Source organism: Misgurnus anguillicaudatus, chromosome 23, assembly GCF_027580225.2.
Source record: "Misgurnus anguillicaudatus chromosome 23, ASM2758022v2, whole genome shotgun sequence".
NCBI classification, from domain to species: Eukaryota; Metazoa; Chordata; class Actinopteri; order Cypriniformes; family Cobitidae; genus Misgurnus; species Misgurnus anguillicaudatus.
The window spans coordinates 28,776,927-28,795,032 of NC_073359.2; the positions used below are offsets into that span (position 1 = coordinate 28,776,927).

Genomic DNA, 18,106 nt, shown 5'->3' on the forward strand with positions numbered 1-18,106 from the left:
TTCGTTTACGGTTTGGCTTTAGAAAACGCATAAATCCTCCAAACTCGATTCCCAAGGCCATTTAGAGACCAAATGAGTTTATCGCCCGTATTTTTCGCTCATAATAAAACCATTCCCATTGGAATATTGGGATTGATGAATGCCTATGGGATATTGATCAATACATGCTGGCCTTTGGCGAAAGGAAACGAGTGACCATTAGTACAACTCAATTCATGGAGCTCAGAGCCATTCGCTTTCAGAGCTCAGTGAGGATTGTTTACGTTCGACATCTGCAAAGATATCGAAGGGATGTCATTCGCCATATTGCTATTCAATTGTTGATGAACTTCATTTCAAACTTAAGAAACCAAGCTGCCCAGAGCCAACGTGACGGAGTATCTCCATGAAAAGGACAATTTGCTGATAACCGTAAAGGTTAATGAGGTGTGTTTTGCACTCGGCGAAGACAACGCTCTTTACGGAAGACGAGGCATGGGTGGCCGGAGGGGGTGGCGATAATGACGCCCCACGGATCTCATTATAAAGGTTATTGATTCGATCGGGCCACCTGCTTCCACCCTGACAGCCCTTCCAGTTTCTTGTTTCGATGGGCTGAAGGTGCCAGAACTGCCTCTGAGGGACAGCCCATCTAGCCGTGTCTCTTTTGACCCTCACACGTATTATTCATTGGAGTATTGTTTGCTAGAAAGTAGCTGCTTATATGGGAGGTCGACAGTAGGTCAAGTTTTGGGGTAGTGGAGAAGCTATGCACATGAACTCTAGCCGTCTCATGTTACTCTTACAGAAAAATACATCTATGGTGCTATCAGAATGGTATCAGATGATATACAACCATATAGAGCGTTTCATCGGACGCACGTGCTGTGACGCGATAAGCGTCTGGTCTGAAATTTACTTCCGGTTTCTATTTGTTTAAGGTCTGACTAGTTGCTGAAACTGAACTCTTGAACAAATACCTCAGCGAAAATAACAAATGTTTTGGTTTCCTAGGTAATCTACATGTTGTTGTTTTTTGCTTGTCATATAAATAAACTACTTTTAAATGACTTTGTTGTTATTTATTCTTAACGAAGTTTACCGGAAGTTACGTGTTGACCACGAAAGACGCTTTATGTTGTTACTGCTGAAACCGTCTATACTTCCTCTTGATACCGAAATTCATATGATGACCACATATGTATGATTTTTGTACACAATTTGCTTTCCCCTGTGATGTTGGATTTTAGGGGTGGGGTTTAATTATAGTTTTTTATAATAATCGTACATATTTGTACAATTCACTACTAAAAATGTATACGAATAAGCTGCATGCACACTGCCAGCGATTAGCAATGCAGAGCAATCTTATTCATTTCAAAGGAAGCTTGCCGATTTCCGGCGACACAAGTGATAGTAGCTAAGTTTCCATTACAGATTTGCGCAAAATGTATGCGATATTTTCTAAATGTCGAAAAGAAAAACTTTTGTGAAATGACAGCGTTTCGACGAAACAATAATATGCAACTAAAACATAGTTTTTAATCACGCAAAATTTCATTCCAAATATTACGTCACCGGAAGTTAGTTATTTTAAGCCATTATTTTAACCAAAGAAGATGAAGGACATTATTTGCAAGGAAAGCTCCCTTATACTTGGCAGCGGCAACATTTTTGTGTTTTTGGGAGGTTTTAGTACAAACCACGTCATCTTCAAATATTGATTATGTTATTTACATACATCGGTTGACCTGAAAACGCAGCTTTGCGAAATTAACATCTTCCGAAGTTTTTTTGCAATATATGGGAGTTTTTGCAAATTGACGTGTTTCCATTGGTCGTATTTTAATTTCGCAATTTCAATTTGCGCAATTTGAAGGGTAATGAAAATGCAGTTAGTGACAGGAAATGGGTGTGTCCAGCTGCGCGACAAAGTTGAGAATAGGGGGACGATCAAATTTAAACTGGTGTGCTACGATTTCCGGGTTGAACGACATGTTTCCTGGAAATGGTGTGCACTGGTGTGCAACGGAGTTTGAGATATGTTTCTATTGTTTGGTGGGTGTGTCAGAACTGCAGTCCAATCAGCAGCAATATGTAAATACCAAGCTGTACTAAAGAGACAGCTCGCACAATGGGCCCAAGATGGAATGTTGTCTTTCATTCTGGACGGCAAGGGCAGTGACTGTAACACTGAGCATATTTTACAGTATTAAAGACGTATTTATAATGATTTCATCAAAAATTGGCCTTCTCAGCTACCGTAGTTGGAACTCTTGCGTCATCAGTACAGGCTGTTTAATGCATCACTGTTTCTGTTTAAAAATACTTTGTGCAACGTTTTGTCAGGGCTGAACGCAGCCCAGTTCAGCTTTATGCAAATGACGAGTGACAACCAATGAGAGTTCACGTAATTCGTTTTCGACATTTAGAAATAAAAAATTAAAAGACTTATTTATCAAAAATGATTTAAGAATATTAGTTTTGATATAAGTTTTGCAGATTAGTTGAGATCTTCACAAGACAATCTGGAGATTACACGCAAGAATAATCGTGATGTTGGTGGACACTGTGGTCTGGCATCAACAGGCTTGGCATGATGTGGGCAGAATGTGGTGTGGATGGCAGCAGGAGGAACAGATTGTCAAGTCGTCTCCTTTAGTTGGATGATACTCTGTGCGGAGACAAAGTCCTAGAGGTTAAGAGTAGTCAAATTGGGAACCTTAGATATAAGATAAAACCACAATTCTGTATGCTATACACCACAGTAAATATATATATATATATATATTATTATATGATTCTTTGCTGCTTTACTATACTAAGCCTCCTTTTTTTTAACGTCCACTCTTAAATTGTTTTGTCTGTTTATTTAAATTAAGTATGATCATTGTTATGTAATTGGGTGGAGTCGGATACACGTTATTATTGTTGGCAACAGATTGCCTAAGCTGCCATGAACAGATGGACTGATCACAGAGGGGCATGTAATATTTTAAATCCTGAGCAGTGAAAACATAATTTTTATGACAGTTCACATGATACGGGTGCGTCTATGCTTCATGGCAGATTTATATGACTACATCAGTGCTTAATTGATAGAAATTAGGTTTAATGTGGGTTTAATTAATGTCCTTTCAACCCTTAAATCGTAAAAATGTCAGTAGGGCTGTATAACGATTAATCGCAACTAATCGTTTGCAGAATAAAAGTTTTTGTTTACATGATAAATGTGTGTGTACTATAATTATTTATACATAAATCACACACATGCATGTATAATTTTAAGAAAAAAATATAGGTATATATTAAGTATTTATATTAATATATAATATAAATTATATAAAAATATAAAAATGTATATACATATAAACTTTTATTCTGCAAACGATTAGTACGATTAATTAATTGTTATGCAGCCCTAAATTCCATATATACTGTAGTTTCTGAACTGAAGGATTGTGTTGTAATAGTCTTGGATTCGATCCCAGGGAACACATATACTAATCCAATGTAGCTTAAATGCACTACGTCTCCTTCAATAAAAGCCAAATGCGTAAATGTAAAGTCATCTTTATAATATAACATTTAGGTAAACAATTGAAGACAATAAAACTATACTGACGTGCATACATCTAGGCATAACTGCTTTAATGCTTTATCAGTTTAATAAACCTACACTAAAATATTTACTGACATAAAAAGTGTGACAACTAACCCTGGTCTCGCTGTTAGCCAGTTAAACAGTCACCTGTTAACCCCATACAGATGTTATCTTACTAGCCTGTTCAGGACCCAAAACAAACATCTGTAAATCCAGTGACATTTGTTTACAATATTACAAAAGTATTTAAAAGTCTGCTGTGATTGGTCGCTGTGCTGTTTACGGGCTCTTTAAGAGCAGTGAGTGCGCGTGCTCGCTCCCAGGAGAGGTTATAGCCGCTTGGCAGCGGGAGCGCGCGCTACCGAAACGCGCCCAACTTTGTAGGCGTCTGCCATACAGGAATGAGTGTGCACGCAGATGAAACAAAACACCAGAAATGTGAGTTTTTACAGATTATATTTAATATTCATGAATATTATTTAACTCGTAAAAGTGTTGTAGATCTATGCAGGGCGTTTTGGAGTACATTAATGAGCAAAAGCGAAATATCAGTTATTTTTAAAACGAGAAACGAACTTGGAAATAAGACGAAGTGTACTTTATAAGTATACTTCTTTAATTAATTGCGCTTACGTTTAAGTTTCGGTGTCGTTTTTACCTCAAGATATTCAAATTTGATATTTATTACGCAATGATGAGGAGGCTGCAGGCGCGAGCGATCGGCACTGACAGAAAAGTCCATCAAAAGTGCGCGGCATCATCATCATACTAATAATTATCCAAAATCATTGTATATATCAAAGCACCAAGGTTTTAACATATGGCACCATCACTGTACCATGATATATAGCCGTATCATAGTTTTTGTACCATTTGTGGAAGTAGTCGTCGTCACATCACATCCCAACAAGAAAAAATACTGTAGCTAGTATGTACTACAGTAAACGGTAGTACTTTGTAGTATACTGTGGCATAATAATAATTACTACCCTTTGTTAATGTATGCTAATATATTCTGTAGTACGCTTTATATTTACTAGTGAATGATAAACTGTAGTAAAATATTGTACTTTACTACAGTAAGCTGTAGTAAATGGTAGTATACTGCAGTAAATTATTGTAATAACAATATTTTGTCAATCTATACTGTATTCTGCATAGTGAATTGATAAAGTGTAGTAAATACTGTATTATAATTATAATATTTACTATGGTAAAGTTCAAAAACACCTAGAAATTTTACTGAAGTATACTATGGTATTTTCATGTGGACAGTTAAGTACTACCATGATGTTTTTTAAGCATTTGTAAATCTTAGATATGGAAATCATCCAGTGTCATGAAATATGTATGAATGTCGCTTACATGACAGAAGTGTCTGCAGTCTATATTTGATCATTTACCATTTCTGTTCCTTTATATGCTCATATGAAGTACATTACTACTGATATTACTTACAATATTCACCATAATGTCAGTATAAACTCTGATGTTGGGGTTATTTTTCATTTTCAGGGCATCTAGACCTAGTGTAGGGATAATATACTTCATTAAATATTCATCCGTCATCTCTCACAATACACATTATCCATTTATATTCAAATCTGTATACTTTGTAATTCAAACTACCCTCTTTTATTAAACCAATCTGTACCGAACCTCCATAATTGAGTATCATGAATTTTATATGGGTTAAAACCAAGTAAAACCAATAATTTATATGTAACCACTTATGAGGGTTACAATAATCACGATTAGTTTGGTAAAAATCATAATCGTGATTAATTTTTCCTCCTTGGCTTTGAAAACATGCATTTATTTACATTTTTTATTACATAAGTTTTACAATAGGCTACACGTGTCAAAGCAGAGGTGCCTTACAAAGTGCCGAAGTGCCGTACAAACACATTGGTCCAGCAGAACGCAATTTACGTTTTAATCGCACAATAATTGTTTTGCATCGATTATCCTGTTTTTGTAATTGTTTAAATCAATAAATTGAAAATCAAAAACGATTAATTGCACAGCCCTACCTACGCAGTTATATGTAACTAGTAATATCTATGAGACAAATCAGACTTTAAACTAATCTAAAACCAGATTTCTTCATCTGAGCTGTGATTGCAATTAATGAAAAGTAAATTTAAAAGGTGATTCCAGATCATAATGACTTGACATGAGAATTGACAAAAGCAAGTGTGCTGTAAAGTGAATTAATCTGAGTCATCAATTATGTGACAAAAACAATTCATGATGTTTTCTATGCCAAAAATAGTACCGTCAGTCACTTTTAATTACACCACCAGGCAATTACACTTAAATATGATCTAGATGTGACGTTTGAAGCGTATCCATCTGCATATTTCTGCAGGCTTGATCAAACTAGCAACTTGAATATAATTACATTTGAATTTCAGAACCTGACTATTTTTTGCAAGATGTCAACTCATGTGTGCAGTTTATTTATTAATTAATGCCCTTATATTTGCATTTGCAAAAATACATCTCCCGTTTTATACATTAAACAAATCTAATACATGATCACAGTAATATGAAGTTTTTTGGTCAGGATTACAGAGCTGGTCTTAGTTGGTTATCTCTGGAAGTTGTCTTATATTAAACTTAGTCATCTAGTAGTCCTCTCTCAGACATGGGTTTTAACTCATGAGATCTGGTGATCGTCATCTTGAACTGACATTCTCACCGGAAGTAAGCTATCAATTTAGTGAGAAATCACTTTATTTTAACCTCACCCTCGAGTACTGCTACCTGTTAAGTGATTTCTTTTGTTCACTGCTGAACAGTGACTTTAAGGTTTTAGGGCAGGATTTGGATGTTACCAAAGTAACTGTTGTGTGTCTGGAATCAGCCTTTATATTTCGCACCATTTTGATTTAATAATACGTAATTGCTCTCTATTATGTTTGCATGGGATTCTGACATAGGTTAAAGATATACCAAATACGAAAATTCATAATTTGTAAATCCCAGATGTATATACATGAACATAGATTTCGATATTCGCAGATCGGTTTCAGTTTTCATTCATATGTGGAAATGTCTGAAATGAATCGGATATATGCATTCGTATATGCATTTGTATCCGCAATGTAAGCAGACAGATTGGATATTCTCATATTAAGACGTGACGTAGTAAATGACTAACTTAGGTGGACATCATAGTGGACACCACTCATGATCACATGACTTTTTTAAGCAGCGCAATGGAAGATGACTGAAGTTTCATGTCTTGTTACATAAATAAAGCTGTATAATCTTGTATTTAAACAATGTAAAAAATTTTGTCTGTGTCCATTAGATTTCGCAACATTTACTTTGGTTTAAGCTGTTCCGGGTCAGTATGTCTACCTTGACTATGTCTACGTGTTTAGTGTAAATGCTTTTATTGGATAAGTCGCTTGATGATGTAAGCGGGTCATTAAAAAGAGAAAATCGGATACAGTCAACAAATCTGAATTGGGCATCAAGATCTGCAGTGTTAGCTTAAATTGAAGGATTACTGTTTTGAACTTATTTAGAGAACAATTATATTGTGTATCAGTGTAAACAAACAAATCTGAGCGCTAAATTCAAACACGAAAGCATGTTGAAAACATCAGACCTCATCTTGAGATGCGCAAAGGTCAGTGAGGTTTTACGTTATCGAAATGCCTCCATATTTTGAATTTAGTTGGTTTACATTGATATATGACATTGTTTGCTAAATAAGCTCAAACGTCTTGGATGGCATGAGGTTGAATAAATTATTAGACAATTATGATATTTGGGTTTACTGTTCATTTAAATCCTTTTCTCCATTTGCCAATAACAAACTAGTATTGTCTATTTAAAACCAGCTTGGACTCAATTAGTTTAACGATTTAGGAGTCGCCTCTTCCTGTCCTGGCTAACACCCCACAGTTATATTTACTCATTCAGACACATTGTTCTGCTGAGGCCGGTCCGCTAAGGACCAGTGCTGTCCAACTCGCTTATTCTCTGCCACTTATCCTGTCAATCAAACCCTTTCATGGCTTAATAATTCATGTTTTGATTTGGGATGTGAATTTAAGACGTCAGGAGTGCTGACAGATTGCTTCCTTGGTTTTGGGAAGCAACTCCCAAACTTACCAGTAAAAAACATTCACAAAGACTTTTCATTTTGAAATGAATCTTGTTTTAAGAATCTAAAGTACAGCGTAAGAAAATAATTGCAGTATAAGCAATAGTATTATTGATTTTTGCTTTACACTCTTTTTTCCACCATTATGCAGACAAAATGTTCTCCAAATAGATTATTTTCATTTAAATAAGCAATTATTATGAGGACCATATCTGCTTTTCTTGTATTCTTGGCACTTGAAAGCATTTGTGAGAGGAGAGACATTTGTCTTTGACAGGAAAAGTGGTAGGGCCCATAATCAGCACGCGGTCTTAATACAGGACCGTGGGGTTCCCCTCTCTGACAGATACTGTTGACATGGGCACTTAAGGGAAAATTGCACAGCCATTTTCATGAGCAGCCCGCTGGGTCTAAAATATCCGTCTCGTTACATCCTGCCGTTCAGAATCGTGCATTGCTGCGGTTATTGCTGCGTTGAATTATAGGGATAATCTATCTATGTTTAAGACCAAACCTTGCACAATCTAACATGAATAGTACTTAATAGTCCTTTAGTGCACTTAGTGTTTTATGAGATCAATTTTTTTAGATCTAATATTCCATGTGGGAATTCCTTTAGGGTTGGTTTCAAATTATGATAGATTTTTTTGACTATCACCACTTCGGACATAAATAACCTTGTCCTAAAAGACGGATTGTGCCCTCTGGACAAGCACCGTGTATCAGAATAATGCAGAGACATATGAGAGTCAGAAAGTTGACATACAATTTCTAAATGTTAATAGGCACTTTTTCTTTCGCCTGCAAACCCTCTCTGTCCCATTTTTCAAGTGTATGCCGTGCAAACAAGCCTATGGTACATTTCTACACCTGAGCGGGCAAATGACAGGAGCGTGAATATGAAACAAGCGTAACGTTTTCCCAGAGGTCAGCAGTTTGAAGATGTCTCGCATGTCGACAGTAGTTGCACGCTCAGCAAATGCACAGGCTGAGATTTTTGGAAGGGAGAGAATTTGTTGAGATGACAGCACATGAAATTAAAGAACCAAAACAAGAACAAAGTGTAATAAATTAAACGATTTCCAGCACTATGCTATTAGTTTGCATCAGTGATTCAGTCATTTGCCCTTTTTTTTTCATTTAGGGCGAATCCTCTTGTGACAAAGACTCTCATGAGCTTTGAAAAAGAATGGTCTAAGAAACACCAATGACATTTAGGTTGTCCTCAGCTCAAGGTGACCCGGATGTTAAACCTGCAGCTGTGGTGACAGTAATATGACGAATGTACCGATACGATTGGACATATAATGCAAGAAAAATCTAAGCATGTCATCAATAACTGCTATGATGGATTGCATCATATTCTGGGATCTTTCGAGGGTGCCCTACAATGTCCACGTTCGGAGGCATTTGTTTTGATCAAATTTAATGAGATCCATTTCGTCTAGTTGGCAGGGGTTATAACCAAATTTTAAGAGTTTCGTCCTCAAACTCTGTGATGTTAACCACCTGAATTTGTTATTCGATTGTGGTCCTAATTGGTTTTGGAGAGGGTTCTCGGACAAATAATGACAAATTCGGCCATTTAGCAGGTTACCATTTCGGCGTGGTCAGTGAATAATGGGATTTGCTTGGTCATTTTCGTATTTGGAGTTCCCAGAGGCCCTAATAAAAAAAGACCTGACGTTTCCTCCGGTGACTGTAGGCTGGCTGTCCCTCGAGGATCCTGTTAATAAAATTTTGCTTCTTCCTCTTTGCTGTCAGTGGCCATCCTAATGCAAGTAAATGAGGACCCAAAGGGTCTCGGGTGGATGGTGGATTTATTATAAATCATTAGAATGAGAAAACAGGAGGAATAGCGAAATTAAGCCGATGACTAAGGGCTGAGGAAAGCAAAGGCAGAATATTGCTGATTGACTTTTATTGCACAAAACACACACCAACTTACTACACAGCAAATTTGGAGTTAAAATTATGGTGATAATGGAAATATAAAGAGTTCAGAGTTCATTTAAAGAAATATTTCACTTTCATTAAAATCATCTGATAAATGATTTACCCCCATGTCATCAAAGATGTTTGTCGTTCTTTATTCAGTCAAAATAAAATTAAGTTTTTTGAGGAAAACATTACGGGGTGGTTGCCCGGAAAGGGATTATCTTAAACCTGGACTAGACCTTAGTTTAACTGAGAAATATAACTAGTTTGAACAAACATGCCGTACTAAAAACATTACTTGTGTGCATTTTAAGGCAAAACAAAGGACACTGATGTATTTTAAGATATGTCAGTGCAACTTGTTTTCAGTTTGTACAGCTCTTACATTTATTTTAGTTTAGGACTAGTCTAATCCCTGTCTGGGAAATCGTCCCTACAGGATTATTCTCCATATGGTGGACTTTAGTGGACCTCAACGGTTTGCAGTTTCAATGCAGCTTTAAAGGGCTCTAAATGATCCCAACATAAGGGTTCTTGAAATGATCATCATTTTTGCCAACAAATAAATACTTTTTAACTAAAACTTCTCGTGTTGCACTAGCCATGTGATGCGCAGCGTGACCTTACGTATTATTACATTATCATGTCGAAAGGTCACGCATGACGTATGCGAAACTACCGCTCCAGTGTTTACAAGTGTGGAGAAAAAGGATCCTTCCGACATTGTTGTATGTGGAATGATACCGTATTTTCCAGACTATAAACCGCACCGGAATATAAGCCACATCAATCAAAAATGAGTCATGAAGATGAAAAAACATATAAGTCGCAGTGGACTATACGTCGCATTTATTTCACAAAAGCCAAGCCGAAGAACAGATATTTAATCTGGAAAGGCAAGTTATTCAACAAAACAATAGCAGACAGTGCAGCTGGCTGAATAGATATCTGTACGTTAAAGTAATATTATCAGTTATTTAAATGATAAACCATAGCATACAGAACTTAACCTGGAAGGTTAAATAGTCTAAATTAACCGAACAAGCCAACTAACGTGAAATTCTTGTCATTCCGCATCACTGTATCCATTGAATTACATAAATACAGGAGCAGCATATGGCGGACTCTTGGGGTTGTAGACGGTAATGTTGTCTCTTGCCTCATAAATGTCAAAATTAATTTATACTGACTTACAAGGCGCACCTGACTATAAGACGCAGCACCAGCCAAGTTATGAAAAAAACGCAGCTTATAGTCCAAAAAATACGGTACTAATTAATGTTTATTGTCTAAAATGGTCCGCAAGTGTGCGTTTCACATATGTAACGTGTGACCTTTCGCCGTGATTACGTAATATGTAAGGTCGAGTTAGTGCGTCATAAGGCTTTAGCGCAAGACGAGAAGTTAGATATAAATGTAGTCTTATAGGTTTCTCCTAAAATCGCTGCGAGAAATGACCACAAACTGGACAATTGTTGACAAACAGTTTGTAGCTATACAATAAATGTAGAAATCATAGCTTATGTAATATTTCTTTTGTAATATGTTATATTTGATGAGAGCTATTTGAAATCATATTGAGACCTCAGACTTTTGCATACTGACAGTGAATCGTAGGACAATAATCATGTTTTGCAATCTTATCGAAAAGACATGATGTATTCACCGTGAATTCGTAGCATCCTTAAATAAGCATAGATTAAATGGACATTTTATGTAAGCAATACATGTTAATTAATCTTCTTGATGTCACTGAGGAGGATTTAGAAGGCTGAGGATGTGGCAACCGGCCATATAAGTGGCCTTGTTATTAGATCAAGGCTGTTAATTCTGCACTGATTAATATTAAAGTTGAAGTTGCCATTGTTTTCGTCTGTCAATTGCACGAAGGCTGTCAGGGCGAACTAGTGTGTGTGTCGATTTGTTAAACTTTAGTCCCTGAATGAGTTCAGTCATAGTGAAGGATTAATAGATCTGCTCTTTAAGGATTGTTAGCCCTCAGATGCTGTTGGATGTTATATTTGCTGTGGATTATTTGGACATATTTCTTTTATAATTTTATGAATTTATAATTTTTGCTGGTTTATGATCAGTTTGATACAAAACGATGATGTTTGTAGTATGTGTTATTTATCAGACACTTAGTTTTAAGTGCTACATTGGAATATATGCATTATTTGGTGGCATCTTTTTATGTAAATCATTCTTTAGATTATATCTCTGGCACTTTCATGTGCAATTAACGTTAGGAAATGATTAAGATTAAATCCTTCTCACATGTGACCTGTGAGTTTTTGAGCTCCTGCTGGGACGCCATCTGCCTTAAGCTATGGACCGCAACCCGGTGACTTTCTGACTGGCTGATATGACCCGAAAGCTAAATCCATCTTCAGCTCCTCATTTCTTTGGTTTTTCTCATTTTAGGTTAGGATAGCAAAAAATGATTTGAGTTTAGAGAAATTGTACCATTTACGCTTATAAAAGTCAATTTTTTTGCAATTCTATTTAGTATAGAAGCAATTTATAAAACAAAAATGCTAAAAAAAACCCAGCTTCTATGTCTTTTCTAAATGAGCCATTTTATATACATCACATGCATCTGGTGAAGGTTTTTTCTGATGTTAGCATAATCTTAAGGAAGACCTGATTGACTAAGTTCCCTTGATAAAGTGGCGTCGCTGGCAGCGAGCAGTTCAGGACGGAGAGAGATTGCCTGCACGCTATGTGCGAGATTGTTTGTCAGTGTCCTCGCGCCTGGCTTGAGCTCAACGTACCACACAGATCCTCACATCATATTCACATCTATCATGCCGCTGAGATCCATCCATTCTGCGCCTGCCATCCATCTTCACCCCGCGCTTTTCTACAATCACTTTAATTGCGTTGTGGCTGTCACGAGTTTAAGTTAATCGCCTGGTGACATTTCGTACTCTGTGATCCCAGACCGGCGGGACGCGGGATGTGTATTATTCACCAAAAGTTATTTGGCTCCCTCCAGCAGTCGGCTAATGATTCGTTAAAACAGCGCGACATTTGCAACATCGTGTACTGCTGGTATCTTATAATCGTAATCGTCTTCGAAACTTCGTCATTACGCAGAATGTCAGGGTAATTATTTGAGCTCTGCTTGGATTAATGGAAACAGTGTTTCGAATATTGACTCAAGAGAAGCAGAACTTTCACTTGATGCAGTTTTACATAGACATGTGAAAGGTGTGCTTTTAAAGACTTTATATTTCAAGCTGTCAAAAAAAGACATATTTAATATTAGGGATTCACCGAAATAAGGACTTGTATAAGCACTTGAAAATATTAAAATGGTAATACCCATTTAATCTCCTTATGTTTACATACGTTTTTTCCTCCTAGGACTTTTTTCCCTCCTGGCTATAAAGGTCAGGAGGTTTTTCTCCTAGGGGGTTTTTCAACCCGGGGAGTCAGCTGACATTGACTTAACTTAGCAACCTCTTATATACATTACATTATTAATACGCTTGCTTGTAAAGTTTATTCATAGGCGCTGTATTTTGCTACTTATGTTGTCTGCTGATTTTTTTGTGTTTTCCCCTGCTTCTATTAATGTAAAGCTACTTTGAAACAATTACCAATTGTGAAAAGCGCTATATAAATAAAATTAAATTGAAAAAATTTAATTGAATTAAATACACTTTTTTATTTCCTTTAAAATATCTTAAGGGTCGTTTACATTATAACTATAACGTTAACTATAGCGATAACTATATTGTCCTCCACACCGCCAGACGATAACGATAACTTTATTGTTACCACTTGCCTTGGCATTATCTAATATTGCATATTTCTTAATATTTCATATTTTTGCATTTAACCAGATGTCCTCAACACGCTGCATAATCTTCTATCTTACCTTTTAGCGAAGTCAATGTGGTAGGAAAAAAGAATTACGTAGTGAATTTCACAGCAACTGCATCAGTGCTGGATACCTGTGGTCATTTTATGTTATAGACCTCAGCAATGAGCTTCTCCACTGTCATTTTAAGTGTGCGTGCACTTCAAATATGAAATTTAATGGTTTATCGTTCACCAGGTGGGAAAAAATCGCCCAGAAAGTGATCCCAACGATATTGTTCATTGTTTGTTCTCTTTAATATAATTTTTTATTTATTTTATAAAATGTGAACGACCCTTTATTCTGGTACTTTACTTTAAACATGGTAACTATTTCAACTACATTTTTTCAAGCATGTGTTTCATAGCAAAGAAAAGACATTTCTTAAAATTTTATATAAACTTTTTATTGTAACATTTCAGTTTCAAAAGAGATGCACCGATATATCTGGCAATAATCGGTATTGTCGATTAAAGCAATTTTTCTTACTATGGGCTATTGGCAGATAGTTTAAAAACAGCCGATAATCATGGCTGATATATCATCTTAATCAACAAACAGTGAAGAATTTGAGCTCTGTGTATAGAAAATGTAAAGAAATATCACAAGGTTAGTGTTCAGTATTAAAGGTGCAGTGTGTAAATTTTAGCGGCATCTAGTGGTGGGGTTGCGAATTGCAACCAACGGCTCAGTCCACTGCTCACCCATCGCTTTTGAAACGCATAGAAAAGCTACGATAGCCGCCACCATAAAAATGTCATCTTCGGAGACAACTTAGTAAAAAAAGTTTATCGTTCACCAGGTGGGAAAAAATCGCCAGAAAGTGATCCCAACGATATTGTTCATTGTCTGTTCTCTTTAATATAATTTTTTATTTATTTTATAAAATGTGAACGACCCTTTATTCTGGTACTTTACTTTAAACATGGTAACTATTTCAACTAATTTTTTTCAAGCATGTGTTTCATAGCAAAGAAAAGACATTTCTTAAAATTATATATGAACTTTTTATTGTAACATTTCAGTTTCAAAAGAGATGCACCGATATATCTGGCAATAATCGGTATTGTCGATTAAAGCAATTTTTCTTACTATGGGCTATTGGCAGATAGTTTAAAAACAGCCGATAATCATGGCCGATATATCACCTTAATCAACAAAACAGGAAAATGTAATGAATTTGAGCTCTGTGTATAGAAAATGTAAAGAAATATCACAAGTTTAGTGTTCAATATTAAAGGTGCAGTGTGTAAATTTTAGCGGCATCTAGTGGTGAGGTTGTGAATTGCAACCAACGGCTCAGTCCACTGCTCACCCATCGCTTTTGAAACGCATAAAAAAGCTACGATAGCCACCAACTTAGTAAAAAAAGTTTAAGTTAAGGGCTTCTGTAGAAACATGGCGGCACAAAATGGCGACTTCTACGTAAGGGAAGTGTATGTAGATAAAAACGTCTCATTCTAAGGCAATACAAACTTAACGGTTCATTGTAAAAAAGTCTTTATCCACCTCTGAAAATATAGCTTTGTATATTATTTTGCATTTCTGTCAAGAGATCCTTTTAAAAATTACAAATTGCACCTTTAATGGTCATTATATGAATGTATAACATTTAGAAAATATAATCTTCAGAATTTATATCATGCACGTTAATATAACCACCAAATATTGGTACACTATAATATAAAAGTAATACGCTGGATTTACTTGAAATTTTAAGCAATTGCATAAATTGTTTAAAATACCATGTAATATTTACTTAAAAATACAGTGCATTATTTTTGCATCCATTTTTTAAGTAAATCCAGCCTTTATTTTTGTAGTGCATTTGCAAATATTAGTCTGTCGGTACCGGTGGAAAATATAATATTGGTGCATTTCTAGTTACTGATCATGCCACTAAACCAAATTAAATGTGGAATCTGGGTGTGCTTTGTGTTTACAGGGTAAGATGACCAGAGGCCGTCAACATTTCTAAAGTCGGTGAAACCCAAACCAAGATTTCTTTGACTCAACGCTGTCCGCCCACATCTTCTCCCGGGCCCTGAATCCACACTTTAGTCCCACTCGATCGATAGTACCAATCTTACGAGACATTTTCTCAACATTTCTGTCTGTGAAAACACATACGGAGCCAAGCAGAAAGAGCACATCTGACTCATCAAACTAATGTACAACTACTACCAGAGAAAAAGTCGCCCAGTAATTAAACTGCAGTTTTTTTTCTCTTGGATTATTTAACACTCATAGTGGCCAGTTTCACATATTGATCCATTGCTCTTCTGGTATGATTAGCCATTTCTCTTCTTTACTTCCTACGTACATGTTCTGCCACTAGCCAGAAATAGAAAAATGTGCCGTCAGGTCATTCGCGGCTTGAAGTTTGCTTTAGTGTGAAGTGATATCCAGCATGGACAGCAACAGTAAACTACTGTATATCCCATCTGGAGCCAATTAGCCACATCCCTACAGCATAGAGCAAGCAAAGCCATTGTGTGACTCGAGTCCCTGCACACATCGGCTGTTTTTATTCGCTAGGGCAGCCTGTTGTGTCATGTTCAATCTCCTCACGCCTTGTCGGTTGAGGACCGGATAAGATGTGACAGGTCTAAAATAAACAGGCCCATCATTTCAACCCCTCTAGGAGCAGCGAGACCCCGGCTGTGTCCGGATTGCTCCACTTGTGTCAATTTGCATCCAGGTGCGCGTCCGTCACGCGGTCGAGGGTTGCGACTTTGACCTTGAGGTCGCCGTCCCAATCTGGCCAATCTTTCCGTACACCCCACCCTCCAGACAGCCTGCAAGTTCTGTCGTCGCCATCCCTGGAGGATGAGCGATGTTTCCACGTTGGACTATGAGCTGTTTTCACCGGGGCCGTCTTTCTCAGGGGTCACCAGCGGCCCATCTCTTGGCGGAGATTCCGAACAGAGGACTGCTTTTGCTTTTGTCGGCCTCCTGATGTTGTTTTTGATTTTCCTGTTGGTGCGATGCTTTCGGATTTTGTTGGACCCTTACAGCCGCATGCCCGCTTCGTCTTGGACGGACCACAAGGATGGATTCGAGAGGGGCCAGTTTGACTACGCCCTGGTTTAGCATTGTGACCTAAAGTCATCTCAACGCTGCCTTAACCCAAACTGTGCCCTGTAGCTTAACTGGCTTTGTGGAAGCCACTTTCTCACCACATAAAAGGGTCGTACGCTGGTTCCTCAGGGCACAAAACCACCATCCAGATTATAGATTAGTAATTCAGAGGTCTATAAATTTAGGCTGCCCTGCATGAAACTCACTGTGAACTATACCTAGAGTTCTCAATGTAGATGTATTATCATTATGTATCCAGGATATTAAATCTCAGACAAAACGTAATCAGGGTCGAAGGCATATTTAATCTTTCGTTGTGTAACGTTTCGTCTGATTTCGAATACGTCTTTAAGAAAACCTTCAGCATTGTTGGATTTCTGCCATACGTCTGACATCTGCTGCCTTCCACAGACAATTTCTGAACTCTGTGATTTATATTCTTGAAGACGTCCCTGATTTGCGCTCTCAAGGTTGTTTACAGGAAAGAAATACCCTTTAATACTTTATTATAACGAAGTGTCGGTCCTTGTCTTGAATTACATGTATACATGCCATATGTTTTCTTGAAATTGTCACTGTTGTAGGATATTTGCTTTTCTGCCAACTAAGCTCTGTAAAACGTACAGTAAAAGCAACAGAAATGCTTTATTTTTGTATTCTGACTCGGGAGTTCCCTTTTGGTAACGTGCCGTCTCAGATTTGTAGCTCTGGTATTGAACGGATGTACAAAATGTGCTATATGTGATGTGCCAAGAATCTTGTACATCACGGAAATGAACGAATCTGCATTGCTTTGTAAGTAGATTGGATATTTTCCTAATTCGTTTTTGTTAAATTGGTGCAATTCTGCAAAATAAATTACTTGAGATTTCTGATATCCTCAAAGACACAGTGTACTGGGGTGGGGGCGTTCCTGTCCCTTACAATCAATAAACCTTTGCATCTTCAATAAAAGCCATTTAGTTTTCTTAAAGGGATATTTTTCCCCTCAAAAATTAAAATTTACCCCATGATTTTCTGATCCAATGTGTATATAATTATCTTTTTAGAAAATGTCCTGGGTGTTACAAGCTTTATAATGCTAGTAAAAAGTGCTTGTGATTTGAAGCAAAAACAGAAATAATCCACATGGCTTCAGGGGGTTAATAAGATGTAGCGTACGAGACGACATTGGTCGACTTAAATGCTTTTTTGCATAGTTGTGTTTGACACATGAAAATGTCTCGGGTTACGTATGTAACTGTTGTTTCCTGAGAAGGGAACGAGAAGCTGCGTCTCCTTGCCATACTTCCTGCGTCCCTGTTATGCCATCTTTGGCAATATTTCAGATAGCGATATACTTCCTGGCTCCCGCATCACCCTGTCTTTGTCGTTAAGCCTCACCATTGGTTGAATTTTTTATATACACATTCAGACGTACTTACCCCTGGAGGCGTCCCCAAAGTGTCACCGCAGTGACGCAGCGCTAGTTCCCTCGAAAGGGAACTGTAACAATATATCTTAAAAGGTAAAA

At 37.0% G+C, this 18,106-nt stretch overlaps 1 protein-coding gene across 1 annotated transcript; it reads left to right on the top strand.

Annotated features, from left to right (window-relative positions):
- The first annotated feature begins 3,875 nt into the window (after window positions 1-3,875).
- On the top strand, window positions 3,876-17,468 carry LOC129452836 (cortexin-1). The gene is made up of 2 exons (XM_055216878.2): window positions 3,876-4,021; window positions 15,458-17,468. Exon 2 carries the CDS (start codon window positions 16,342-16,344, stop codon window positions 16,603-16,605), a length of 264 nt encoding a protein of 87 aa, XP_055072853.1. The 5' UTR covers window positions 3,876-4,021; window positions 15,458-16,341; the 3' UTR covers window positions 16,606-17,468.
- The last annotated feature ends 638 nt before the right edge of the window (window positions 17,469-18,106 follow it).